General features: G+C 39.6%; 3 protein-coding genes, 1 long non-coding RNA gene and 1 other non-coding gene across 10 annotated transcripts in view; 1 reads left to right on the forward strand and 4 right to left on the reverse strand.

The window, feature by feature from the left end:
- Nucleotides 1-3665, reverse strand: part of pcnt (pericentrin) — an 80484-nt gene extending 76819 nt beyond the window's left edge. Inside the window, exons 1-2 of the mRNA XM_030125923.1 lie at nt 3476-3665; nt 2581-2610 (exon numbers count right to left, since the gene is read on the reverse strand). Coding sequence (XP_029981783.1) covers nt 2581-2610; nt 3476-3523 — 78 coding nt within the window. The 5' untranslated portion in view covers nt 3524-3665. The remainder of the gene's footprint in view (nt 1-2580; nt 2611-3475) is intronic.
- Nucleotides 2587-12846, forward strand: c22h21orf58 (chromosome 22 C21orf58 homolog). The gene is made up of 6 exons (XM_030125924.1): nt 2587-2632; nt 6359-6432; nt 6933-7130; nt 12002-12116; nt 12226-12356; nt 12460-12846. Exons 2-6 carry the CDS (start codon nt 6376-6378, stop codon nt 12706-12708), a joined length of 750 nt encoding a protein of 249 aa, XP_029981784.1. The 5' UTR covers nt 2587-2632; nt 6359-6375; the 3' UTR covers nt 12709-12846.
- A 2324-nt stretch (nt 12847-15170) lies between these two features.
- trnak-uuu (transfer RNA lysine (anticodon UUU)) lies at nt 15171-15243 on the reverse strand. Its single transcript has one exon. It is a non-coding gene; the product is annotated as a tRNA-Lys (tRNA).
- Nucleotides 15244-15543: 300 nt separating this feature from the next.
- Nucleotides 15544-27786, reverse strand: part of atg9a (ATG9 autophagy related 9 homolog A (S. cerevisiae)) — a 13688-nt gene continuing 1445 nt past the window's right edge. For 3 of the 6 annotated variants that reach the window (XM_030126669.1, XM_030126671.1, XM_030126673.1), the window contains exons 3-20: nt 26640-26791; nt 26488-26531; nt 26007-26071; nt 25721-25870; nt 25047-25188; nt 24795-24935; nt 24580-24700; nt 23841-24016; nt 23108-23230; nt 22566-22753; nt 21711-21864; nt 20936-21115; nt 18996-19208; nt 18634-18866; nt 18307-18424; nt 17893-18163; nt 16956-17101; nt 15544-16855 (exon numbers count right to left, since the gene is read on the reverse strand). In XM_030126669.1, the coding sequence (XP_029982529.1) occupies nt 16847-16855; nt 16956-17101; nt 17893-18163; nt 18307-18424; nt 18634-18866; nt 18996-19208; nt 20936-21115; nt 21711-21864; nt 22566-22753; nt 23108-23230; nt 23841-24016; nt 24580-24700; nt 24795-24935; nt 25047-25188; nt 25721-25870; nt 26007-26071; nt 26488-26531; nt 26640-26742 (2577 nt within the window). In that variant the 5' untranslated portion in view covers nt 26743-26791 and the 3' untranslated portion in view covers nt 15544-16846. Of the gene's footprint in view, nt 16856-16955; nt 17107-17892; nt 18164-18306; nt 18425-18633; nt 18867-18995; nt 19209-20935; nt 21116-21710; nt 21865-22565; nt 22754-23107; nt 23231-23840; nt 24017-24579; nt 24701-24794; nt 24936-25046; nt 25189-25720; nt 25871-26006; nt 26072-26487; nt 26532-26639; nt 26792-26961; nt 26980-27786 lie in introns of those variants that run through there. The other 3 variants (XM_030126670.1, XM_030126674.1, XM_030126675.1) reach the window with 3 other exon arrangements.
- Nucleotides 19648-20502, reverse strand: LOC115413662 (uncharacterized). The gene is made up of 2 exons (XR_003934500.1): nt 20108-20502; nt 19648-20072 (listed from the first exon to the last, which is right to left on the reverse strand). It is a non-coding gene; the product is annotated as an uncharacterized LOC115413662 (long non-coding RNA).

The raw sequence follows: 27786 nt of genomic DNA on the forward strand, positions 1-27786 counted from the left end.
GAAAGATAGCAAGACATAAACAGACACGTAGGTCAAGACTACTGAACACCACCACACTATGAGCATGATGAGGATCAGAGGTCAGGGGTGAAAGAGCCCCATTGTCCAGAGAAGACTACAGTCCACAATGTTATCCTTGTTGAGAACATGAAGTCTCAAAGGAAAAGCTAAAAAGCAAATCCTGAATGTTATAAAAATTGTTATTAAATTGATAGTCCCCATTATGGAAAAAGAAAAAAAAGAAAGAAAGACTTGTGGAGCAAAAAAAAAATTGCACTAAACCCAAAACAGTCTACAAAACAGGCTGACAAGGTATCAAACTAAAATTTCAGACTGAGGTGATGTTAATATTCTCAAAATTCCAGTGTCAAGCCCATGGAAAATAAAGATTTTGGTGACCAACATTGGACAGCCTTTTAGAAGACCAGAAGCAGTACAAGGTTTAAAGAGGGAAGAAAAAAAAAAAACCACACACACACACACAAATCCATCTGTGCCACTTTGCATTTTTCATCTTACACAAGTCAAAAACAGTGGCAGGTAGTCAGAGCTCTCAGTAGCCTCACAAAAATACAAAAAATATAAATAATTCTGAACATCAGAATTTAAAAACAATTCCAAAATATTAAATTCCAGCGTGACTTATTTGGTATGAATCCAACTGGGCCCTCTCTCGCTGTCTCTTCTTTTAAGCAGCTTAAACCAGATTACAGCAGATCACAGATAAGAGAGACCATGCAGTACTCCCATCAATATGTGATAGTCAATCATCAACTCCTTTTCCTGCTGCTGGTCACACCTGTCAGTTCTTTCACATCCCAGAGGTTGTGGCACTGCTGTTCAGTTGGAGAGCCTTCCAGCTGCACCAGGAAAAACCCACGTTGCTAAACAATCATCATCAGTCATCAAACATCCAAAATTTCCCTTGATATTCCACAACCAGTGAGGATGGATCCACAGACTCTGAATAAAGGATGGCATGTCTCTAGACTAAGGGAAGAGGGTGGAGACTGGGAGATGTATTCACATGGAGAGGAGGAGACAGAGCTGTATGTGCAGCCAACAGCATCAGTGTGTGCATCTTCAATTCAATATGAGATTACATGACCTCAGGAGAGGTACTTGTTGCCTTGTGCGATGACTCACATAGATGTGAATGACAACATTGTGCCCCTGTGTGCATCAATGGTTAACGTAATGTCCTAATATGTACATAGTAATATAACTACTTCAAAAATTTTGTTTCACAAAGCTCTATGCCATGCATCCACCACAATTTTCCCTCTTTTTGTACTCAACCAAGCTTTTTCCTTTCCTTTAGTGTCAAACTTTTCCATTTTTAATACTCTTCCTACATAACAATATTCATGTCATGTCATAATCTGTGTCACATGAAGCATCCTGGTGTCCTACCATCACCCTGTTCTCAACCTCCGCCCACCACATCTCTGAAAGACACATCAGCCAGATGAGCTGTGTTTAGCCCAAGGCCGCTTCCTCATTATTAACAGTCGACACAGAGCTGGATGAGGCTTATAGTGGCCAAATCACATGTAACTACTACTGCTACTGAAATATTGTACACTTTTGTTCTAACAACGGTTTGATTCAGGCCATGCTTTCAGTGTGGCACAGAAATGCAAGCTCTTTGCTGCACAATACAGACAACTAAAACCACTGCATTGTCATAGCAACACCAACCATGTAAAATCCAAGCACAACATATTCAAACTCACTGCACCACCTCATGGTCTGGTATCAGCATAACACACACACACGCCAAGATACTAAGCACATGTTCTTGTACACTTACAGCCTAAAATAATGTATGGGTGGAGTGATATGAAAGGTGTAAAAAAAAAAGTAGAAATGTGTCCACTATCAGAGATTGGACAACTCCATTTTGTAACACAGGAGCAACATATTTCAGCAAATTTGTGAAACCAGCTTTCTTGCAAAGTCTGTTTGTTGGTAGTGGTAATGCATCTTAGCCGATTTGTCAACCACAGCCAAATAAATTAAAGACAAGCAAGCATGAAGAAGAGACAAAAAAGAAGGATTAATTAGAATACAAGCATTTTTACTCCCATTTCATTTTTATCAGCCTTAAAATTTCACAATTAATATTAGTCACTCCATAATGTATTTTGAAATCTTACATTGAGTTTCTGTCTTTCGTCTTGAATTCATGTGCATTTCATGTGACACAGGTGTACAGTATCTGATGTTAAGTACAATTACAGTATGGTCTTTTATGGGAGCGATATTTACACAGGACTGATTCTACTGTGATATAGTATACAGTTATGTGCCTATAAATTTGTGTATATAGTGAGCCAGAAGATTTTGATCATATCGTCCACCGTTAATGTGTCCTTTTAAAAAAAACAGTGATTTTACATTTAAAAAAGTCATAGGAACCAAAATAAATCAGAAAAAAAGCAAAGCAAAGCCCCTATTGATCAGCCAAGAAGAATAGAAAAAACCAAGAGGACTGACATCACAAAAGAATCCTTTCCAAAAACCCACATTCCACATACACATCAAACACCACTGCCAGTTACCGGCTTCCACACTTACCGACTGGCTTCGAGGCCTATTGGAGGATTTCTGTCATAAGGAAGATCAGTAGGTAAGTGAAAACAACTTAACTGAAGCATTATGCATTATACACTGTCACACATTACGCATGCAGTCTGACTTACTGGCACCTGATGGTGAAATGACGTCTACATAAATGCAATCTGTTACAGCAACTCAAATGACCTAGTTAGTACGCTACCATTTAAACTCTGTGGTCTGGATATGGAGGGAAATTCTTGGTTAGTGGCACACTCTCCATTTTTGCACGAATTTCCACAAACTGCTGAAAGAAAATTGTGTCAGGTCTGGAAGGCAATATAAATTTTTAAGATTTGGGGAACCTAATAAATATATTACTTCATCACTCTAAATAGGCCGTCATGTCGCTGAATGCTGCAGTGAGTGACTGAAAAATTACGGTAAGTAAAACACACCTTCATTAATAAACTGAGAATCCGCTCGTGTGCCATCACTGTAGACATCAAATGAAAATACTTAAAGGTCATAAAACGCTAAATTAAGGCCACATTTCACTCAGTTTCAGCATCCATCTATGTAAATAATTGGGCTTTATCAACTCCTTTTAAGTCCAAAGGTAACGAAAGTAAACTGAACCACAGCTAACTCTTACATTCATGGTGTCGTTATCGCGTTATTATTAGCGAGATACGTTTAATCTCAGCTGCTTATTAATAAGGGCGGGAGTATACGCGGCATATGTTTAAACTCGTGTACATACAAGGAAACTTTCAACTGGCATCTAAGCAACGCGAAATGAAACTTAAAATCACATTTGGAAGTGGGTGCACTTGTGCAGCTGTGGTCAAACACAAAAGAGTTAATCAACTGCTAATAGCCATTAGCTAGCGTGTAATGCTAGCAAGAAACCCACCTTAGCTCTCCCAGCTTCTAGTTTCCTCTGCCGTTCATCTTCGTCCATCTCTTCATTTAAAAGGTCAACTTAAAAATTAGGACAGTTGTCCTTATTACAATCAAAGGCACCACAAACCTCTTCCTTTAGCATAAGTTAGCTAGAACAAAGTATTTGAGCTTCATTTCGGCTCAACTGTCAACAGATAATATTCAATATGGCCGCCAAGTCATTTCAACTCCGCCCTTATCGAGTTTCCTTGAGTACACGGCCGAATCAGAACAATGCATTACATACCCTCAGCCAATGGAGTGTGCGTGCATAAGTAAAATCCTGCCTACATGTCGAATAACCACTGAGAGTGCACTCTATTTGACCAATTAGATTTCTGAGTGAAGTCATGGATCTTAGATTGACGGCGTATGTTTCCAATCACGACAGGCGAAAGCAAAACATTGGTTTACTTGTGTGTTTTGAAAGTCCAGTGTACTCGCCCCGGCTCTAGTCAGTATGCATTCACTGACCGAATTTCTATTTCGATGATAACACTACTGTGGCGCAGTAGAAATTAAGTGTCTTGCTAAACTGCGGATATTATATTTTAAGGTCACATTTGGTTTTACTAAAATAATAAGATCACAAAAAAGCCTGCCTGGAAAATGTATGTTCTTTATGTTGGACAAAAACTTACCAAACCATAAAGCATGAAATTTTTCTTTTCTATTGAAAGTCTCCTCTGTCATTTGTTCAGCAGCATGGAAACCATACTGGTTTGCCAACTGTTATTGAGTGCCAACATCACTAAACAAGTACATCCCATGGTAACGGAACACCGTAGCGTCAACCCACAGGTGAACACAGAATGTATCAGTCACACACTTCATTTAGCTGCTGTCTAGTATTTAAACCTCATCCTGTTCATTAACAGAGACCAGAAAATGGACGACAGGACAGAGTCTGCACACTCTGCAAGTAAGAAAATGGATTTCTGTTTTGTTTGTGAGAAAGTATTTCACATTTGTATGAATTTTAGCATGTGTGCTGATAGAATGTTTACAGTCTTTGTTACATACAGCCAGCTATTATATTTTGATTTAAAAAATCGTAATTTTATCCATATATTAAGAACCTGTTGCGTACAAGTTGGCAATAATGAATTTCAGTTCAAACATTTGACAAGTGTATTTAGTGAAAACAGAGTGCAGTGAATTAATGCTTAACATAATTAAACTATTTAAATACTGTAACCACTTTTGGGGGGGGGGATACAATGAAATAGTGGCTTTCAATGATTTTGTAATTGTGAATCCTTTAGTATTTTCTTTGCACTACTCTTATCTTATTTGAATGATATTTCCAAAGCTTTAATATAGTTTCTTAAATATCTCAAAGAAATATAAACACTATCAAACATTTTTAATATTAAAATCTCCCTAAATATTTACAAAATTTTGTTAATTAATTAATCTATTGTCTGGACTGCTTAACCCATAAAGACCCAGTGCTCCTTTTATGTCTGTTCCCCAATGAATTTTTCTCTCTATTTAGCCTTTCTTAAGTGATTTATCATAATTTATTATAATATTATCCTCTGTATTTTGCATTTTTTCAGTGAAAATCAGGTATTTTCCTATATTTGATTTAATGATCATGTAAATTTTCATAAAAGTTGAAGGTTATTACAGCAAAAATAGAGAAAACTGAAGAAAAACTGATTTTTTCAGCAAATCTATCATTAACTGAACATAAACTAAGCATCTCCATCCACTGTCATTGATCAAATTCCATGGGTTTTACTGGTGAATCCATGTTGTCAAAGATGATGTTTTTTCCACATTCACTACGGAGCCTCTGAACGTCCAAATAGAACATATCTGATGACCATGAAAAGATGACAAAGTGCATTTTACCTGAATTATTTCACCATATTTATAGGTTTAGTGATTCATAAGTTATTCAACAGTTTACATTAGTAGGTGATTTTGGTTGCCAGTGGCTGTTAGGGATTTTATGGGTTAATAATCCTTGTGAGGGTTGTGAAGTGTATCCCAGCTGCCATCTGGTGAAGGTGGGGTTCACCCTGGATGTGTCTCCAGGTCATCACAGGGCTGACATATACAGGTAAACAACCATTCACTCTCATATCACACTTATGAGTGACAGATTGACCAATTAACCTTTTACGTGCATGTAAATATCACAGGACTTAATAAACTGAAATATATTTTTGTGACATATTTAGTAAATTAGACTGAGTCTTTTCGTGAGCAATTATACACAACTTTAATAATACACTTTAAACCATTTTAGAACTTTAACTTCCACTAAATAATGAATGTCAGCTTGCAGCAGTGATCCAAATCCAAATCATACAAATGTAGATATATTGAGAATTACTGAATTTGAAGGATTTTTTTTTTCTTCAAACACAAAGTCTAAGTTAAAACAGATCATTTCATTATAATCTGTTCATGCATTTCTCATAGGTACTAGATGTTAACGTCAAAGTGTTTTTGTTGTTGCTGTTTTTTTTTTTTTTTAAATCAACCTTGACCTTCGGCCACCAAAATCTAGACTTAGTTCAAGATTGAGTCTGAACTTGAAAAAAGTCTTCAAGGAATCCTGAAAGGTCATATTCAAGGGTGGACAGACATGAGGTCACAGTGACCTTGACCTTTGACCACCCAATCTGATCAGTTCATCCTCACGTCCAAGTCAGTGTTTCTGCGGAATTTGAAGAAATTCTACCAACACATTCTAAATATCATGGGGACCAACCAACAGATGGAGAGACCCTCTAATAGAGATTTGTGAATGCAGAGATGTTAGAGAAAGTAGAGGATATAAGGCTGAAAAAATCAAGGAGCTGGTACATGTAAACATATTTTTGTCTTGTCATTACAGGGAACTATGATGGACAGATGTCTGCACTGCACCGAGCACTGAGACGAAAACAGGACCTTTTGCAAAAACTGAAGGTCACAACCAAATCTTTGTCTTTATAATTAAACCATAAAGACCTAAAACAATTTTTGATTTTTTTCTCCTCAACATATAATGTTTCATTATTTTATCCTCTGCAATTTTCAGTGAAATGAAATACAAAAGCATTAATTTACTGATCATATGGATGATCAGAAACACTCTGAGTAAATTCAAGGGTTACTGCATCAGAACAACTGAAGTGACTTCTTCAATAAAATCTTTCAGTGTCTAATAACTGATGCCAGTGAAAAATAAACAAATTGCATTTTACCTGAATAATTGGAAGACATTAATAGGATTCATTTTGGATGCTATTGGCTCTTTAGGTCTTTGAGGGTAAAGAACATACACTTTTTCTCTGTAACACAAGGCAAGTAAACACAGATTGTCCAGACTGCTGATTTGCCATTCAGCAGTCGCCTTTCTTACCTCATCAGATTAAATTTTGCACTATTTGACAGAAAGCTGCTTGTATTGATGCTCCTCTGTGCAGGAGCAGTATATGTTAGAGGATCACAGCAGACCTCACACCTGGGGAGGGACACACAGATACTATCCACAGCCACCACCACGTTTGTCTCCCATGGGACCCATCCACGTCCATCAGCCAGGCTCTGCTTTGCCCACTGTACCCCCTCCTCCTCCTCAAGTCCAGGACCTGCCTCGTCCGCCGCACATCATTCAACAGACTGTGAGATACTCAGGATTCATCCAAAATTCACTCATCTCTTTGCTTCCATGTACCTTTCATTAGGGCTGTGCCATTAATCGAAATTCAATTACGATTTCGATTATTACACGCAACGATTACAAAAATTATGTAATCGAGAAAAAACGATTATTAATTTTGAGTCGTTTTAATTCACGCGCACGCAAGCTACCATGAGCTGCTCTTCCCCGCCTCCCTCTAAGCTACTGCTGCCAGCTAGCCGGCAGGTCCACCCCAAGAGGACAGTTGGACATAGCGGTCTGGAAAAATGGCAGGAGAATCACAGCAGAAGTGCTTGGTAAACAAAAAAGGCAAGTCAAATTCAATTGTATGGAATCACTTTGGGTTTGATGAAGAAGACGAAGAGCAAAAACACATCACGTGCAAAAAGTGTTTCGTAGTTGTGTCCGCACCGACCGGTAACACAACAAACCTTTTTAACCATCTAAAGTTTAACCACCGCCACCTTTATCGTAATCTTATGAAAAACTAAAACGCATAAAAACAACTTCGTCCGCAATGCAATCTTCAGTCTCTGAATCTCTTTATGCTGCAACTCCCGTATTAACCTAACCCTAGCTCGTATAACCCTAACGTACGTATTCTAGATGGCTGATGTATACAGAAGGCCTGAACTGAAACCTCACGGCACGCCACTGAATTTACTGTTTCATACTACATTGAACATACTTGAATTTATAATTTGCACTTTACGTGAGTTTTTTTTTTTTATTGCTACAGTTCTATGGCAAGTCTATAGCAGTTTCATTACAGTGCACTATTTATTTACAAAAGGAAACACTTGAATTTACAGTACACTTATTTGCATTCAAAGATTTTTTTGTTTCATACAAAAGTGAACATACTTTGTTTTAGTGGTTAAAAGCTTTATTTATGTTTAAAGAGGATATTTTACATTGCTTTGCAAGAAAAAAATAAACAACTTTAAGGTTAACAAATAATCGTTTTTAATAATCGTGATTTCAATTATTGCTAAAATAATCGTGATTTTTTTTTTTTTCTATAATCGAGCAGCCCTACCTTTCATTGTTATCTTTTATTCATTGTCTGTCCATTTACTTTAAGATCAAACTATTTTCCAGACTAACCATGCCATAAGATGTCAAATTATTATTATTTTTATACTTTAAAGGCTGATACGTGACTGAAAGTGGAGGAAGATTTGGAGGTTTTAAATTAGTAACTGATCAAATGAAAATGATGCACAAAATTCCAAAAGTAAATGTTTCATCAGTATCAAGTATATATATATATATATATATATATATATATATATATATATATATATATATATATATATATATATATATATATATATATATATATACACATACACTACCGGTCAAAAGTTTTAGAACACCCCAATTTTTCCAGTTTTGTATTGAAATTCAAGCACTTCAAGTCCAATAAACAGCTTGAAATGGTACAAAGGTAAGCGGTGAGCTGCCAGAGGTAAAAAGATTTAAAAAAAAAAAACAAAACAAAACTGAAAAATAATGTACATTTCAGAATCATACAAAAAGGCGAACAAGAAATGGGTTACCAACTTAAAGCAGTTCTGCAGCAATGGAGGTTGATCAAGCCTCATAGGTTGGTGCTGCCAATTCCTACAGGTGTCCCAACGTTTCTGAATTCCTTCCAACCCCCTCTGTCTGCATAAAAGTAGTGTTAGAACACACTTTGGTACCATACCATTGTGAGCATTATTTGAACAGTACTGTACTGCTGAAAGAAGTGTGTTACTATAAAAATGGCGAGGAAAAGGAAATTAACGATAGAAGAGAGACAGACCATCATAACACTTAAAAATGTAGGTCTTTCCTACAGAAAAATTGCCAAGAAAGTCAAGGTGTCAGTAAGTCCAGTTTCCATCCATCCATTACCCTCCGCTTTATCCAGGGCTGGGTCGCGGGGATAACAGTCTAAGCAGGGATGCCCAGACTTCCCTCTCCCCAGACACCTCCTCCAGCTCTTCCAGGGGGACCCTGAGGCGTTCCCAGGCCAGCCGAGAGACATAGTCTCTCCAGTGTGTCCTAGGTCTTCCCTGAGGTCTCCTCCCAGCGGGACATGCCCGGAACACCTCCCCAAGGAGGCGTCCAGAAGGCATCCGAAACAGATGCCCGAGCCACCTCAGCTGGCCCCTCTCGATGTGGAGGAGCAGCGGCTCCGAGCTCCTCCCTAGTGACTGAGCTCCTCACCCTATCCCTAAGGGTGCGCCCAGCCACTCCGTGGAGGAAACTCATTTCGATTGCTTGTATCCGGGATCTTGCCCTTTCGGTCATGACCCAAAGCTCATGACCATAGGTGAGGGAACGTAGATTGACCGGTAAATCGAGAACTTCACCTCTCAGCTCAGCTCCTTCTTCACCATGACAGACCGGTACAACGACCGCATCACTGCAGACGCTGCACCAATCCGTCTGTCAATCTCATGCTCCATTCTTCCCTCACTCGTGAACAAGACCCCGAGATACTTGAACTCCTCCACTTGAAGCAAGGGCTCCCCACCTACCCGGAGAGGGCAGACCATCTTTTTCCTGTTGAGAACCATGGCCTCGGATTTGGAGGTGCTGGTCCTCATCCCGCTCACTTCACACTCGGCTGCAAACGCCCCAGGGCACGTTGGAGGTCCAGGCTTGATGAGGCCAACAGGACAACATCATCCGCAAAAAGCAGAGATGAAATCCTGTCGTCCCCAAACCGGACCCCCTCCAGCCCCTGGCTACGCCTAGAAATTCTGTCCATAAAAATTATGAACAGAACCGGTGACAAACGGCAGCCCTGCCGGAGTCCAACATGCACCTCGAACAGGTCTGACTTACTGCTGGCAATGTGAACCCGGCTCCTGCTTCGGTCATACAAGGACCGAACTGCCCTGAGCAGAGGGCCCTGGACCCCGAAGCACCCCCCACAGGATATCACGAGGGACACGATCAAACGCCTTCTCCAAATCCACAGAACACATGTGGACTGGTTGGGTGAACTCCAATGAACCCTCGAGCACCTGATGGAGGGTATAGAGCTGGTCCAGTGTTCTGCGACCAGGACGAAAACCGCATTGTTCCTCCTGGATCCGAGGTTGGACTATCGATCGGATCCTCCTCTCCAGTACCCTGGAATAGACTTTCCCTGGGAGGCTGAGGAGTGTGATCCCCCTGTAGTTGGAGCATATCCTCCAGTCCCCCTTCTTAAAAAGGGGGACTACCAACCCGGTCTGCCAGTCCAGAGGTACTGTCCCCGACTGCCACGCAATGTTACAGAGACGTGTCAGCCAAGACAGTCCCTGCACATCCAGAGACTTGAGGTACTCCGGGCGAATCTCATCCACCCCCGCTGCCCTGCCACCGAGGAGCTTGGCAACCACCTCGGTGACTTCAGCTTGGGTAATGAACAAGTCCACCTCTGAGACCTCAGCCTCTGCTTCCTCCATGGAAGACATGGCAGTGGAATTGAGGAGATCCTCGAAGTATTCCTTCCACCGTCCGACAACATCCCCAGTCGAGGTCAGCAACTCCCCACTTCCACTGTAAACAGTGTCGGTGGGGAACTGCTTTCCCCTCCCGAACAGTTTGCCAGAATTTCCTCGAGGCCGACCGATAGTCCTCCTCCATGGCCTCCCCAAACTCCACCCAGACCCGAGTTTTTGCCTCCACAACCACTCGGGCCGCAGCACGCTTGGCCTTCCGGTACCCATCAGCTGCCTCTGGAGTCCCACGAGCCAACAAGGCTCGATAAGACTCCTTCTTCAGCTTGACGGCATCCCTTACTTCCGGGGTCCACCACCGGGTTCGGGGATTGCTGCCACGACAGGCACCGGAGACCCTGCGGCCACAGCTCCAAGCAGCCGCTTTGACAATGGAGGTGGAGAACATGGTCCACTCGGACTCAATGTCCCCAGCCTCGCCTGGGAGATCTGGGAGAAGCTCTCCTGGAGGTGAGAGTTGAAGACCGCGCTGACATCGGGCTCTGCCAGACATTCCCAACAGACCCTCACAACACGTTTGGGCCAGCCGAGTCTGTCCGGCTTCCTCCTGTGCCAGCGGATCCAACTCACCACCAGGTGGTGATAGGTTGACAGCTCTGCTCCTCTCCTCACCCGAGTGTCCAAAACACGCGGCCAGTTTCCTTCACCATCAAAAAGCACTCAGAAACTGGGGGAAATGCTGACAGGAAGAGGTCTGGCAGACCCAAAGCCACAACAGAATCCGAAGACAAGTTTCTGAGAGTCAACAGCTTGCGTGATAGGTGACTCACGGGACAACAGCGTCAAGCACAGCTCAATAGTGGTCGTAGTAAGCAAGTCTCATTTTCAACTGTGAAGAGAAGACTTCCAGTCAGTTCCAGTTTGATCAGTCCATAACACCTTTTTCCAGTCTTCAGTAGTCCACTGGCGGTGTTCCATGGCACAGGCAAGCCTCTTTTTCTTATTCTGAAGTCTCAGCAATGGCTTTCTTGCTGCAACTCGACCCATCAAACCTGCAACTCAAAGTCTTCTCTTCACAGTTGAAACTGAGACTTACTTACTATGGACTTGAAGTGCCTGAATTTCAATACAAAACTGGAAAAAAAGGGGTGTTCTAAAACTTTTGACCGATAGTGTGTGTGTGTGTGCATATATATATATATATATATATATATATATATATATATATATATATATATATATATATATATATGTATGTATATGTGGCCTATTGGACTAATAATAATAATGGACTGTGGCTCCAGAAGAAAAAAAAAAAAACTTGAAATGGGGTTCTTTATTCACAGCATGGAGAGTCTTCTTTTGGCCTATTTGCACAAATCAATATGCAAATTCTATTTTTCTGCAGCTCCCACAGCAGCCAGCTACTATCATACAGCAGCTGCCTCAACAGCAGCCTCTGATTACCCAGATCTCCCCCCCTCTGCCATATCCTACATCCCGCCCTGGTAGCATCAAAGAGGGTACACACATCTATCATATACACATCACATCAAATAATACAAATCCATATGTTAACTGAATGATCACCTGCAGGTATGTCCCTTGGTGTATGTGCACTATGTTTTTTAGATATGGTGGAATTGATGCTGATGCAAAACGCCCAAATGCACCAGATCATTATGCACAATATGATGCTGAAAGCCATGCCCCCGATGGCTCTATCACCACCTGGGGGGTCCTACCCTTCTTACCTTGGGCAGGTACATACACCCCCACACACCCACTTAGTTCTGTTTCAAAGTTTTGTCATTTACAAAACTGTCAAGTGCATATTTCAATACAAAGTTCCAAATCTGTCTTCAGGATGCTTATCATGGAAATCCAGTGTTTGTAAGGCCAGATGTAAAGCCAAGGGGAAGTTCTGTCCATCACCATCATCACTATGGCTCTTCGCCTGCAGCACCACAGCTGCCTCCTCTCACTTACCCTGTGTGGGCACCAGGGATTACATCTTTCCCAGATGGGCACTCAGGGGGACAACTACCCACTATGCACCACGTAACAGTACCCATAACACTCCCACCACTCAATGCCAAGGTTAATCATTTGTAGATTATGTTTATGTAGTTTCCAATACAAAATGTACAAAATGATGACATATTAACACATTTCTGTGTGTGTTTCAGGGCTCAGATTTTTCTCTCAGAGTTCCAGCCACACCACACTAGTAAAACATCATGAATAAACATCATTCTGAAGATTTTGGTAGCTGTCTATTCTTTCATTGATTGAATTCCTTCATTAATTTGACAAATTATGAAAAAGAGTCAAGCAGTATTGCGGGGTATAATAATACACTCGACCTGCTGTTGAACTCTGGTCGGTCCTTAACTTGAGGGTCATTAAAAATCAAAAAGAGGCAGGTAGACTATAGCTACAAGCAGAGCCGCCGGGATGACGTACGCAAGGTAGGCAGCTGCCTAGGGCCCCCTCGCTGAAGAGGGCCCCCGATGGCTGCATAGTCATTTATCTGTACAACTTATTAAAAACCATCCATTGTAAACAAACCACCACAGTGAGGCAGCGCTAACCCTCTCCTGTACTGTTTTGTGACTGGGACCCCCCAGACTAGAGGGATTCCCCCATTGCAATGACAACGGCTATGAGGTAATGTAGAAGTGACATCCGCCCTCGCGCACCCCCCATCACACCCCCCACTTGCTGTCAGTGGAGGAAGAAACGGTCTGTCCACACAGAGCACGGCAGCGCAGCCATTTAAAAATAACATCAATGATGAAGCGCTCCTACCCTTCAGGGTTTGCAAAAGGACAAAAAAAGAAAGAAGAAGAGGAAAAACCCCAACGACACAGCGGTAAGTATTAAGTAAACTATTGTTTTCTCCAAATAGGCCACAACTGTGTGATATGTTTGAAAGTGTGCGAACAAAAGCCCTCACATCAGTGACCAAACACACAGACAGATGTTAGCATGAGAGGGTGAGGATTCAGTTCAGCAACTAATCATAGACACACAACTGTGTTCTGTTGGAAGCATTTAAGAATAGAATAAACACAACTTCTCGATCGCCCTTTTCTACTGTTGTACAGCATTCCAAAACCTCTTTAGAGCTAAATAATTTTGATGTGGAGGACCGAAGAACGACAGCATTAAAAGTATTTTGTCATGAAAAGCCAAAAGCTAAGCCTACTAAAGTGTTTTCACTTACTCTGGACGGTTGTCTGCCCCCTGCTGCGGTCACGGACACAACTTTGTTCCCAAAAAAATTGTCTGGTCCTATGAATCCCATCCAGTTTGGCCAAATAATCCATCAACTTCAATGGACATTTTCGGTTAGCTAGCAATTTCTGTTGGTGATCTGTCCATCCCAATAGGAGAAAAATGTCCCTTTTCCTTTGCGTTTGTCCATCTCATAATTTGTCCTTGTGCTGCAGCTGGTTTAGGCACAGAAGAGGACTAGAGTAGGCTTGCAGCAAAAGTTTTTATTTTCAAGCCAACATTTGTTAGAGTCCCTCACATCAGCTCTGTGCCCTCACTGCGGAACTGAGTTCTCCTCACGTTCAAGGCAGGCACACGTAAGCAATACATGAGGCGTTCAGGAACAATTAGAATAATTAGGAAATTACAATACTTTTCAAAATCGTCAAATATTCAGAATATTCAAATACAACATAAAAAAAATGAATGGCGGTGTCTGTGAACCATGTCTTTGAACCATGTAATCACAATCCTACATTTTAAACTCTGTAATTATCTATATTTTCCACACTTGCCCATCAACACATCACAACACTTTGCACCATGTGCTCAGGTAGTTTTGCCGATGAGGTCTGACATTACATTTTGGTGCATTATGGGAAGTGAAGTTCTTCTCCTGCAAAGTTACTATCAAATCCTCCGCACTTTAATCATATACTTCTAGAATAAGGACAAAAGTAAGCCTACTCACCAAATGCCTTTTTTCTTTCTTTCTTTTTTTTTTTTTTTTGCTTTTTTAGGTGCTTTGCTTAAATTTCTGTCAGCGCGAATTGATAGTGACAATGCCACCTCTTCACAAGCTGAAGGTATTTATCAGGCTACATGGAATTAGTTACATCACAGTCTAGGAAAAAAAGTCTTATCATTATTAAATCTACCACAATCAGTACTAATTGCGTATTATTATATAATAAATAGGCCTAATAATAATAATAATAATAATAATAATAATAATAATAATAATAATAATAATAATAATTTTCCTTCTTTGGTGATTTGACCACCACATCTTCGCATATTAGGGGCCTCACTTTACTTTCTTGCCTAGGGCCCCCAGATATCTCGAAACGGCCCTGGCTACAAGGCGTTTTTCCCCATTGCAGGCCTGTCATTACCTTCCATTGTGCCGGTCTAAGTTCCGTGGTAGCTAATACGATATGCTAGCGAAGTCAACATGATTAACCGGCGTAACACGTTCTAATCCGGCAATTTGTTAAAAGCACAGGGTGTGTTCTCTTTGTAAATGTCTTTACGTACGATTATTTCGTGAGAAGATCTTGTTCTGAACAAAAACAACACGCCCGAACAGGGACTTGAACCCTGGACCCTCAGATTAAAAGTCTGATGCTCTACCGACTGAGCTATCCGGGCTCTGAGCAGACTTTGAGCTGCTCTGTATTTGAATACAGTTGTATAACATGTTATATTTCAGTATTAAAGCAAATTTAGAGGAAAAACGAGTTATGTTATTTCTGCTCATTTTACCCTTTAACTCATATGTTAACTTTTCAGTACAACGCAAACTAATACGCCAGCTAGCTAAACCACGGTCCTGGGTGTGCTAGAAAAAAAAAACAAAACACTCATGTCACATTGTAAACACTACATTGATACACTGATGACTCATACAATTACTTATTCAAAAGCAAATCCATTTAAACGCGCATACACATTTTCAATGTTTGACTTTAATTGATGAATTTACAACTGTATAAAATGATACTATAGAGGACTTACAAAACAGAAAACAATTATCACCTTCATGTAACGTTACCTGAACTGACCCACTGGATCCTCAGACATCAGTCCAGACATGCATTACAGCTTTTCAAATGCACAAAAGAAAACACAGTCTCAATCCACATAGCCAACAACTATCAATTACCATGGCACTTCCCTTTGATAAATAAAATTATTAAAAATATATATTAAAAACATAGACATATAAACAATCCACATGTAATGACACCCTCTGCAATGACAAATTACTAAAGTGCATAATTGTTCTTTTACAGCTATGTGGATTAATGAACAGAAGTCATGCTGTGAATGGATGATCATAAGCAGGATGTGTAAAAAGGATGGTTGTGGTACAGTTTGCTTGTCAAGGTTTGATCTATTTTACTCCTTTAGAAGATTGACTCACTGATGGTCATGCATTTGTACTACAGGGGCATCTGCATGACACAGACATCAGTATTCCATGCTTAAAACAGCCTTGTTTGTTTAGTGCACCCTTTAGCAAGCCATGTGAAAAATAATGAGTGGTAAACAACAACAAAATAGTGAAATTAGATTGCAGTATTTTTCATTACTCATCACAAAATGCTGTTCTCATAATGTGTGTACTAGGGAGTCAAATAACCTGATATTTACACTGTCTGCATGCATTACACCTGGCTCTTCTGAGTAATTACATTTCATACATGTCTGTCAGTGCAAGATGAGCCACACTCCAGGATGTTTTTAGAAAATTCACTCAAGCTTTGAAATTCAATAAATGTATGAAGTATGAAGCCAAATAAAATGTATTACTTGACAAGGTGTTAATTGTTTTATTCTATTTGAGGCCTTAATATTTTTTGTCAGTGAAGCAGAGTACAAGCTGAAGTACAGAGCACAGGGTAACACACACACAGACAGCACAGAGTTTTGTGGACACCAATTTTTAACAAGTTCCAATGATGCTTCTGGGTTTTTTCTGATATTATAAAATGTAGTGTAGCCTGTTTCCCTGTGTGCTTTTAAAAGCATGTTTTTATTCTTATGCTAAGTCCTTGATGTTGTAAGTCCACTGTGTCTTCAACTGATGGATGATGATAATGTCAATCTAAACATGTCTAGACGATTTCTCTGGTCATCTGAAGGAATTGTAGAACATCCTGTCCATCTTCTTCTGATCAGATGGTTGATTCCTGGATTTCAAGGATTAAAATGCATCTACTTAAGGCTGATCCTTATTCATGTGGCTCGGTTATGTGACCTGAATGAAAGAGACAACATCCATTCATTCATTTATTCAAATTTATGAACACTGCAAAAAGTCAAACAAAATAGCATCACATGATTGCGCCTGGGTTAACCTTATGTATGTGAGGAGGCATCTCGTCCTCTGAGCTCTCCTCAGGTAAGGGCTCATGATGTCTCGGTGCTCCTTGGGTATCTTCAGCCCAACCCCCCATAGGCACACGGGCCGACCTCACCACCTTTACCCCAGCACCTACAGGGTCTGCGCAACACAAAAGCAGAGGATGTAGCTGAGAAATTTTAACTCACTGAGTCACACACAGTCACACAACTTCAATATGCAGTGTTATCAGGCCTGGTTATCTGAGGCTAGAGTTGTATGTTTTAATGGTAGCCCTGGATCTCTCCTTTGTTTAACAAAAATAAGAGCACATCAAACACCAAATAAGGCTATGGTTACACTACATGATATCAGCCCAATTCCAGCATGATCCAGCTGACATAGATGTGTCAGTTTGTGTTATCCAACATGGTGAACAACAACCAGTGAGAAGTCTGGAAAGTCCAGCATGTTTGAATAGGTCACAACCAAGTTCTGTCACTTCTGAGGTGCAGAGATCTCTGCAGTGGTCTGCTGCAAAAAAGGAGAGCTGTATTTTACTTCCATTTCTCTATCAATAATTTACATCCTTATGGTCTTCTTTGTGAAACACAAGACAGACACATTTTAAGAGTATAAAAGCATCAGTGTGAATTCTGTCATAATCAAACACAGTGTTTTGAACACCAATGTTTATGTAGCTGAGGGTTATATGGAAGTCATCAAATAATAACACAAAGGCATAGAGGCTGTACTCTGAACTTAGACAGCATGTTAGTGCTTTACACAACTGAAGAACATCTGAAATCCACCACTTCTTACATTCAACAACAAAAGATGTAGACACATACACCACACAGAACTTAAATTCTTATTTACATATGTAGTCTGATCATGGCGTAAGAGTACACTTCTGCAGCACACTGGGCATAGAGAGAAGAAATGATAAATACCTATAGTAGTTCTCCCAGTGTGATGCTGACGGCTGCTCTGTAATGGCACCCCCTGTTGGCTCAATGTGGAACTGCTGGTGGCTGAAGCCGAGGTGGGAATGGCACTGGGACTGGGAACTGTGGTGGGGAAAGTGTGCGAGCGAGGGAAGTTCCTCAAGTGAGTATTGGGTTCACTCCTCACCTCATCAGGGACACTGTCACTGCTTTCGTCACTTTCCTGCCTGTGCCAGGTGTGACGGGGCAGTTCGCCACGCGACTGTTGTTTATGGAGCTACAGGGATACAAAGAACAGAAGGAAGAATGACAAGAACCAAAAAATGGGGAAGTATGGTGGGATAACCTTTAATATTTATTCAATATTTTATTTCTGCCTATGGTTCCTACTTTTTTACATATATGCTGACACACAGTTACCTCATGCATGTAAAGGGCATGGATGCTCATCTCTGTAGAAGCATACTCTGATAGGACCAAGCTGGTCAGCTGAGCCTCCCATGCACTGCTTCCTGAGCTCACAGTTCGGGCATCAGTTCTAGAAGAAGACAAAAATGTGAAGGATGAGGTGGTGACTGGGCGATAGAAGAGGAAAAAAAATTTAAGAAAACTGGAAGAAATAAACAACTCAGAATACACTTCGAATTATACCTCGTGGTTGTAACTATGATCTCATCCAGCATATTAGTGATCACAGTCTAAATATGAACTGAGGTTAAGTCTAACTCAGAGGTTGTGTTTTCTTACCCAGAGCCTGCCATTGCTTTGCTCACAGCTGAAGTGTGGCTGGTAGCTCTGTGAGCTGCACTAAGACTGCCTCTCAGGTACAGACTACTGCTAATGGGGGAAAGTGAGCGTAAGGCCGACGCCCCGTCGCCGATGCCAGCTGCTGTGTGATTGTTCAGACAACCGTCCCGGCCAAAGTGGACAGAAGACAGTGTGGATGGTCCTGCCAGGAGGTTCGCTATCAGACTCCTTGGCTACGAAAAAAAGAGGGAAAGGACATAAAGAAAATGAGCTCTTTTTTTTTTTTTTTTTAACAGCTGTTTAGAGATTCAAAGCGGTCACCCCTCTGTGGTTCAGTCATTAACACTAAGTTATTATCATACCTCAGACTCTGACAGTGACAGTGGATGTGTGTCTGTTGGGACCCCGGTGGCCTCTCTGTGAACTCTTTCTTTGAGCTGGCTAATGAAGTGTGTGGTTTCTTGAGGAGGCTGCCACTGGGGGTTGGTGATGGCAAAGTGCATTAGAGATAACTCTGTCTTCCCATCTTCTGCCTGTTGGTAGATGGATGCCTCAGTCTTCCCCTCGGACATCCACTGCAGATGACAAGCAGGATCAACCCCAAAACCACAGCTATTTGTTCAGTTATATACTCAACTGAGTAAGAATATATAATACAAATAAACAAGGAGAGGAAAAAAATATTACCTCCTGTACACAAATATAAAGGATTACGCATAAAAGGAAAAAACAAAGCTTATGTAATCAATCAAAATGTGAAAGACAGGCAGTAATTCATAATGGACAGAAATGCACAATTTATATTTACATGTATGACAATCAAACCCATAATATATTATGGATCTTCAGGTCTGTTCTGAATAAGGATAACATATATTTAAATGTACAGAAATTGTATATAACATACTATTCTAGATGCAAATTGTCACCACACTGTGATGTAAATAACATGTTTATACTGAAGCTAACTGCACTATTGCACATATTTCTACCAATAGCCACATCTAAAAAAAAAAAAAAAAAATTTATACTCAGGTTTATATTTCATTTCTATCTATAGTGCACATTTACTAACCTTAGTTCCTTTCTGTTTAAATTTGTAAACTATGAACTGTTTTTTCTTTCTCTTTTTTTTTATACTGGGCACTTTATAGAGACATACAAACAACATCTCATTGCACTGCACTACTTGTGTTCTGCAATGACAGTAAACGCAGTTCCATTCTATTCTATTCAAATTATGTTATAATCATTACTCACTGTATGATGCAGGATCAATAATTCCAAATGCATAATTTGATTATTATGTGACACTCAGTATTAGTAGCTGTAATCATTCTACATTACATATAGCTTTTTAAATAATTTCCCAACATCATCAGGATTGTCTTTAAATGCACATTTTTTCATATGACCTTGAATTCATCTCATGAGCTCAGCTGTCTTTAACTTGAGGTAGTTTATATTGCTACACTTACCCAGTGTAAATCACTTCGTCATGACTTGTGCACCATAGTTTTCTTCAAACTACAATAATTTGAAACCACTGGTACAATAATATTTTCCACTTTGGAACACTGATGTAAAATGTAATGATAAGAGGTAGACTCTTCCACACAGCAGCTTCTCTGTATCTCAGTGATTACTGACTTACGGCACATTGCCACTACGTGGTACCGGCTCGACTCAACTCAGCCTTTTAGCATTTCCATTACATAAAAGAACCTGGAATCTGGTACCCAGTTCTACTTTTTTAGTACTTACTCGGCCTTGGTTCCAAAACGGGTCAAAAGATACTAAAATGTGACGTGTAAACACTGCAGACCACTGACTAGTCAGAGAGTTGTCTCTGCGTCATTGCGTCATCAATGTGTGACACACCATTTTTTAAAAAACAGATTTGGAAGTATAGAGTATGTATACCGGCAGGCTAAATGACAGCCCGCAAAACGACACCAAAGTCAGTCAAGGAGGTTCAGACATTTCTGTCCTTGGTGGCCGATGAAAAGATTCAGCGTGAGCTTGACAGGGCAACATGCAACAAGCGAGTTTATCAGCAACTCTCTGAGCAGACGTCACAGAAGTTACATGCATCGTCGCTGTGATGACCAGGTACTCTAAAGTCGGTAGTATCCTGTAATGTAAACGGTCTCCAGGAATAGTAACTGGTACCCGAGTCAAGTTGAGCTGGTACCATGTGGTGGAAACGCAGCATAAGTGAAGTCCAACAGTACTGAAGATAGTAGAGCTTAGTGTATCCTCGTTTGTCTGAATAGCTACAGTTGATCTGTAAGTAGCTCACCGCAGGATGTCCATGCTGACGGATGTCCATCTGAGCAAATGAGCAGGTGTCTCCCACCCCGACCACCTCTACTGTGAAGTTCCTGAAGAAGTCAATAATCTCCAGGGACTTTCTCCTCAGACAGAAGATCAGGATGATTGGAGTCACCACTGGACTCAGCAGCTCCTCTAGAATGAACACCTATGTACATACACAGTGGAAGGTTTAGCTCTGTCCTCTCACTGGACTGTATCTAAACTAAACAGTACTTTTTAAGCAGTTGTTAGTGTTATGGAGAAGTAAGAAAACTGTTAACACTAACAGAGCAGGTTGTTAGATTGTATGATTGGAAATGCATATTCATGTTGAATATTCAGAAATATCCAACCATAGAAAGTCTGTCTTTCCCAATCAGAACTGATGAAAAGCAAAAACATATATAATTGAGATACACTCTTAGACATCTGTTCTGCATCAGCGTTAACCCAGCAACAGGGATTTTATGTGTAACTGCCTCCTTTTTATTGCTGGAGAGAGCACATCTGTTGGTTGAGACTGTTTGCATAAAACTAAAAAATTAAGATAATATCAAACAGGCTGGAATTTGGTCAAGAAATGGTTGTCTAAAGACAGCTCCGACTGAGTTCTGTGTCCGTGTCAACTCCATCAAACCTGTAATGATTTCATTGACATAGAAGAATTCTCCACAACACTGACACCACTTGAAAAGTCATTTAGTGTATAGCTGTAATTTATGCTAATCATAGTAACCATTAATTCACATATTTGTACTCACGGCTTTGTACTGGAAGAGCTGTGAGAATTGGTCACGGGTTTCATATCTATGAGCGTTGCCCTGCCAGTGGTCAGGCATGTAGTGGATATGAGCCAGGATGACCCGCAACAGCTGCTCAGGACAAAACACCATGTGCTTATCAGGAATAAATGACCTGCAGACAGAGAGAGAAGGTGGAAAAGAATTTAAGATCTGCAGTAATGATGCTGAATAACTGGTAACTGAACTGGTCATTGCGCCTTCACACACACAAAAAACCTCAAACCTAAAAAAACAAAAAATAAATAAAAATATATCTGATTATAGGAGAAATTTTATTTTATTACATCACAATTCATGGAAATGTACTGATGAACTGATTAAATTTAGAACTTTTACAGATTTTAAGGAGTCAGGAGTAACTTAAGGAAGGAAACCCTCCTAAAGTCCTATATACAGCAGAATAACCTACCCAAGAGTGCGACCAACTCTGGACAGATTTAAACAGCCAATAATAACATTTATGACATGGGTAGAGGGCCTAAACATATAGTTTTTATAATATAAGTAACTCTATATTATAATAGAGTTAGCTATTAATGCTTACTTATAGTACTTACTGATATTCATCTTGCATAATTTTCATCATGTACGCCATTTGAATTCACTAATATATTAACATGGTAATACTTTCAGGGAGACAAGGAGGATCTGATATATTTAAACAAGAGCAGTTGTTTATGTAGTTGTAATAATTAGCTGGTTCAGGTTGTAATTGTAATCACCTCTTCAGGCTTTTGAGACAAACTAAGTGGTGTGATTGGTCTGTATCCTCACAAAACACTGGAACAGGTGGGTCAAACAGTGGACACCTACCTGCAGACAGTGATACACACTCCCAGCAGTGTGATGGATGACAGGACATGTTCCACCGCTAGTACATCCTCATCATAGATAGTCAGGGCGATGAGCACAGCCAGGAGAGACCCAGCAAAGAACGCCACATTTTTGGCCACCACGGTCAACAGTGGTGAGAGGAAGCAATTCATATACTTGGATGCAGCCTGAATGTACCAAAAAAAAAAAAAAAAAATTAAGAAAAAACTACAGCACCTTATAGTTTAATTGTCCGGATGTTTGTTTGTTTTTTTTAAATCCAGGTCTGTTTTTATACTTTTAATGTATTATATATAATGTGTTTGATCTATCTATCTATCTATCTATCTATCTATCTATCTATCTGTATTTATAAAATTGAACTTTCACAGACCTGCAGACATCCTTAAACCTGCATTAAAGCTGAAGGCTTTAAAAGGCTTTTGAATAAAATAAAACTAACTCACTAGGTTATAAAACTAGATACAGAAGGAGAAGCAAATTAAATAAGCAGTTTTCATGTATCCATAAGCTGCACTAACCTTGTAGCCTTTGCTGAGACGTGACATGAGCTCATGGTCCAGCTCATTAAAGTGTCGGAGGTAACATCGACCATACAGAGACCAGCATCTCGCTCCCAGAGAACCAGGCTCTCGTTTAATCACCTAAGGACACATACTCAAACTATGATCTTGACTTCACATAAATGAAAAGCTTCTATACAGCTCTAGAGAAAAATAAGATACCACTGCAAAATTATCACTTTCTCTGATTTTACCATTTATAGGTATGTGTTTGAGTAAAATGAACATTTTTGTTTTATTCTCTAAACTACTGACAAAATTTATTCCAAATTCTAAATTAAAATATTGTTAATCAGAGCATGGATTTGCAGAACACGACACATAGTCAAAATAACAAAAAGATGCCGTGTTTTCAGAAAAAATAGTCCTCAGAGTTTAAGAACATTGTCAGAGCAGAAGTCGAGTAGTTTTCAATAGTTATTTTTTGATTCCAATGACTTTTGTGTTATTAATAACACTGTTTTTGTCTATTGCAAGAAGATAGTGATGGCCACAGTAGTGGTTTTTATACTTCTCCTTCCTAAATAAGACATGGATCAGGTGTTTATTAAGTAGAATAAGGTGTGCTTGTGTTGGAATTCAACAGGCACAGGAATGGAATGGCTGTCATAAATGCAGACATGCTGATTTCACAGGAAATTGCAGTGGTGTCTTAATGGTTTCTAGAGCTGTATGGGTATGACGCATGTACCTCAGTATAGCTAAAGAAGGCGTAGAGAATCTGCCACACCAGAATGACAGGACACAGCAGCAGATTGGCGATGCCAATCCACAGGATACGAGATGCCAGGCGGTCCGCCAGATCATGTCTGTTCCCTCCTCTTTTATACTCTGATTTCAGGCTCCACTCATTCTCAAACAGAGAACCTACTCAGGAGCAGAGATGGTAGGAAAAAACACAGGTAAAAATGCAAAATGAACTCAACCCGACATGGCAGTAGAAGTTGCCAGTTCTGTCTTTTTCATCTTGTTACATCTTTCACATGGTTTTGTCTAATATTTTAGTCATTTTGTTGCATCTTTCACTTCAATTTGGTGTTTTTACATTTTAACATAATTTTCATCTTGTTTTGTGTTTTACAATATATTTGTCTTGATAAGACTTTCAAATGGTTTTCATGTTGTCTTGTTGTATGTGACATTCACCTCACCGAATAAGGCAAGGAATAATCTTTTTGTCGTAAAAATAAACAAGCAAGTGCATTGCACATACCTAAAAGCACTACTTAAGTACAGTACTTCAGTACTTCACACCTCTGTTCAGGAGTAAATGGAAGAAAAATCTAACAGAAGACATCTTTGTAATTCGAATCCTTGATACAAACATGTACTTATAAACGAAAGTGTATGAAAAGTACCACATGTGTGCAGCACATCAAAGACGTGTAAACACACAGGTACTTTATGAATCACAGCTTTCAAACACATACCTGGACCCCAAAAGAAGATGAGTTCAAAGTTGTACTTGAGACCCCGGGTATAGAACACACATTCCCCGAGTACAGGAAGTCGAAATTTCACAGGAAGGAGTGATTTATTTACCATGGCAACCTGAAAGCACAGTAAGGAAATTTCTTTAGACCTCTAACAATTTTGTTAATTTGCATGAGCAGCTCATGTTTATTAAGATTTCAACTCCACACACCATGTAATTTTTAAAGCGAAGAATGCGGTGATAAATGTCAAGTTCTGTCAGTTCTTTTTTATGGATGCAGATCTGGTGTTCCTTCTGGATCTCCACGATTCTTGCCTGAACCTCCTGCCATGTCACATAAGGTAGTTCTGACTGGAAAGAAAAGTGAAACAGTCACGACTGAGATCCACACAATGATTTTAAGAAACATGACTGAAAATAAAGGTTTAAAATGATATCCTGGCATGAAGTTGATTGTCTCACCATGGTCATCTTAAGGGCATTAATGTAGAAGGATCGGATCTCCCAGTAGCAGCAAACATTGTAAATAAATTTGACCAGACGATGCAGCCAAAACACTCCAGATATTACCAGCACAAAGATCATAAATGCATTGTGTCGGATACTGGGAGACAAGAAATGCAGAATTCACAGTTAAATGGAATAGTCTTCAAATATGTCACTGCACTGCTAAATTTAAAACCAGTCTCCTTTCTGCACCTACTACACAACTTAACTGTGTGCCTGTTCTTCTATATCATTTATTAATTTTGTTTATATACTTGCTTGATCCTCTATTTTAATTTGCTTTCAATTGGATTTTACATCATTCCAAATGAGTGTCAGCCATTGTCAGCCTAAAAGTTAATGGTTTTCTTATACCAAATGCAAACTGTCCTTTCATTAAAGAAATTAACATAAAATGCAGTACACCTTTATCAGTTACTATACAATGTACAATCTGAAACAGGTGACACAATGATAGATATGGTGTGGTGATAGGAAAAATTGTAAATATGCGACACAAATCAAATTGTTTTTGGCAATACCTTTTAAACATTTATTTCGGAAAAAAAAAAGTACAAAAAAAAGAATGAAGTTATGAACAAAGTCCTCCAGCACAGAGTACAATCTAGCAAATACACTGTCTGACTCACCGTGCGCTGCAGACATCCACTGGGAGAAAGGCATCAGGCAAAGTAACTTTAGATGAATCAGTGTGATTTACAAACTTGTTGGCAAACAGGATGTCGTAATCGATGCAGTTAGCTAGGAACACTGTGAAGCCAACCACAAACAGCAACTGACTGTGCAGAGAAAGACAACAGAAGCACTTGAGAAAACATTAAAAAAAGACATTTACATGAAAGGATGTTTACTTTTATAGGTAAATACATAATAACAAACTGCTTAAAAATGTTCAAAGAGTGATCAAATACATACACTAGCTCAAAGATCTCTCCCAACAGCATACAGGTGAATCCATTTTTCTGGTGCAGATTATAGACGTACCGGAAGTTAAGGAATATTGAGAAAAAAAAGAATTTGAATGAAACTTGGAGCTGGGTACCAAACTCTGGCACCAACTTAACTGCATAGATACTCAAGAACATAAAAAAACGTTAGTGATGTAGTGGCATTCAGCACAGTGCTAACAGTCTACTTCAACTAGTGGTAAATAGATCAATTATATATGTTGTAACACTGCTTAGAGTGAAAAAACACCAGGTTGCTAACATATAAAACTTTGAAACAGATAAGTTCAGTTAAACCACACTTTGGCAACATGTTCTGAAGAATACCCATTTGTAATCTTGTTATAGATAATAACTGAACAGAGTACTAAAACTAGAAGAGAAATAGTTCAGTTGGCGTTCGAGACATTTAGAATACAATGCACATACAATACAGGAATAAAGGATATTCTCTGGAAGAATAGGTCCAGGTTTTCTATGTGGTGCCACTGGGCTGTAAAACATTTGGTACATATTAGTCATGTTGTTTCTGTATGATTGTCATTGTAAAACATGGGAGGGTACATCTACATATTTCTTATTGCATGTATGCGTTTCATACATTTGGCTCCTTCGGGCACATGCATCAGCAGGTTCTCCTCCCCAGGGGGGGAGTCGCTGTAGGATGCCTCCAGGCGCTGATAATCGGTGTCAAAGTGCGCCATAGTGACATCAGCCTCTGCCTCACAAATGAGTCAAAGCCAGTGCTACAGACTAGAGGAAAGAAAAAGTAGCGAGAGATGTGAAAACTGGACCAGAGAGGGAAGCAACATCATCTAAGATAACAATGGGAGGGAAAACCAACATGGACAGTACTGTGCAACTAAAAAAACAAAAAAAAAAAAAAAAAAAAATCACAAAACTACTATTGTACTATATACTACATTGATGTTTTCAGCTCACTTCAGTTATGCAATAAAAATAAACAAAATAATCCTACATTAGTGGCTACAAATAAAACAGATTCCAAGAAAACGGGAAACCTTATAACATTAAATGACTTGATTCATATATTGGAAAAGGAGTGGGAGGAAGTGTAATCTTATTTAATCCCACAACAATTAAAAAAATAATAATAATAATAACAGTAAAAATAAGATACCCTTCACTATGAACTTGGACAGATCTATACACTTAATATTTTGTTTATGTTTTCCAAATTCACCTTACATTTTTTCTCCAAGTTACATACATTTATTTGCTCAGACGAAGAAACTACATGCATTTAACTAATGTTCCACAACATGATGATGTGATTACATTCACCATAGAACGTCTGAATGTGAAAAAACATTTGTAATACTACTGAAAGGCTGAGAATCTTTACATGATTATTGATAGAGAGCATTGATGAAGAGTAATGATAGGATTAGTGGTTCAAATGTTAAATACTTTTTTAGTCATGAGTGGTGACCCTGATCTTTGAAGGTTGAAAGCAACTCAAAATTGTATTAAGCTTGACTACCGATGCCTGGAGTAAAACTGTAGTTTCACCTGTCCATTCTGAAGTGAGGTTTAAGTTCAAGATCAGTTATACAACAGTAACCACCCTGTAGCTGGTTTCCTGCTGACAAAGACATTTAAAGCTCCACCATCTGGTAAAAGCCAGGAAATCATTTCATGCCTCAATCAAACATAAACATAGTGTTACAGTCTATAGGATTAAATCTGAACATCAAGTAGATGCAGCCTGGAAAAATATCAACTGT

This window comes from Sphaeramia orbicularis, chromosome 22 (assembly GCF_902148855.1).
Source record: "Sphaeramia orbicularis chromosome 22, fSphaOr1.1, whole genome shotgun sequence".
Classification (NCBI taxonomy): domain Eukaryota; kingdom Metazoa; phylum Chordata; class Actinopteri; order Kurtiformes; family Apogonidae; genus Sphaeramia; species Sphaeramia orbicularis.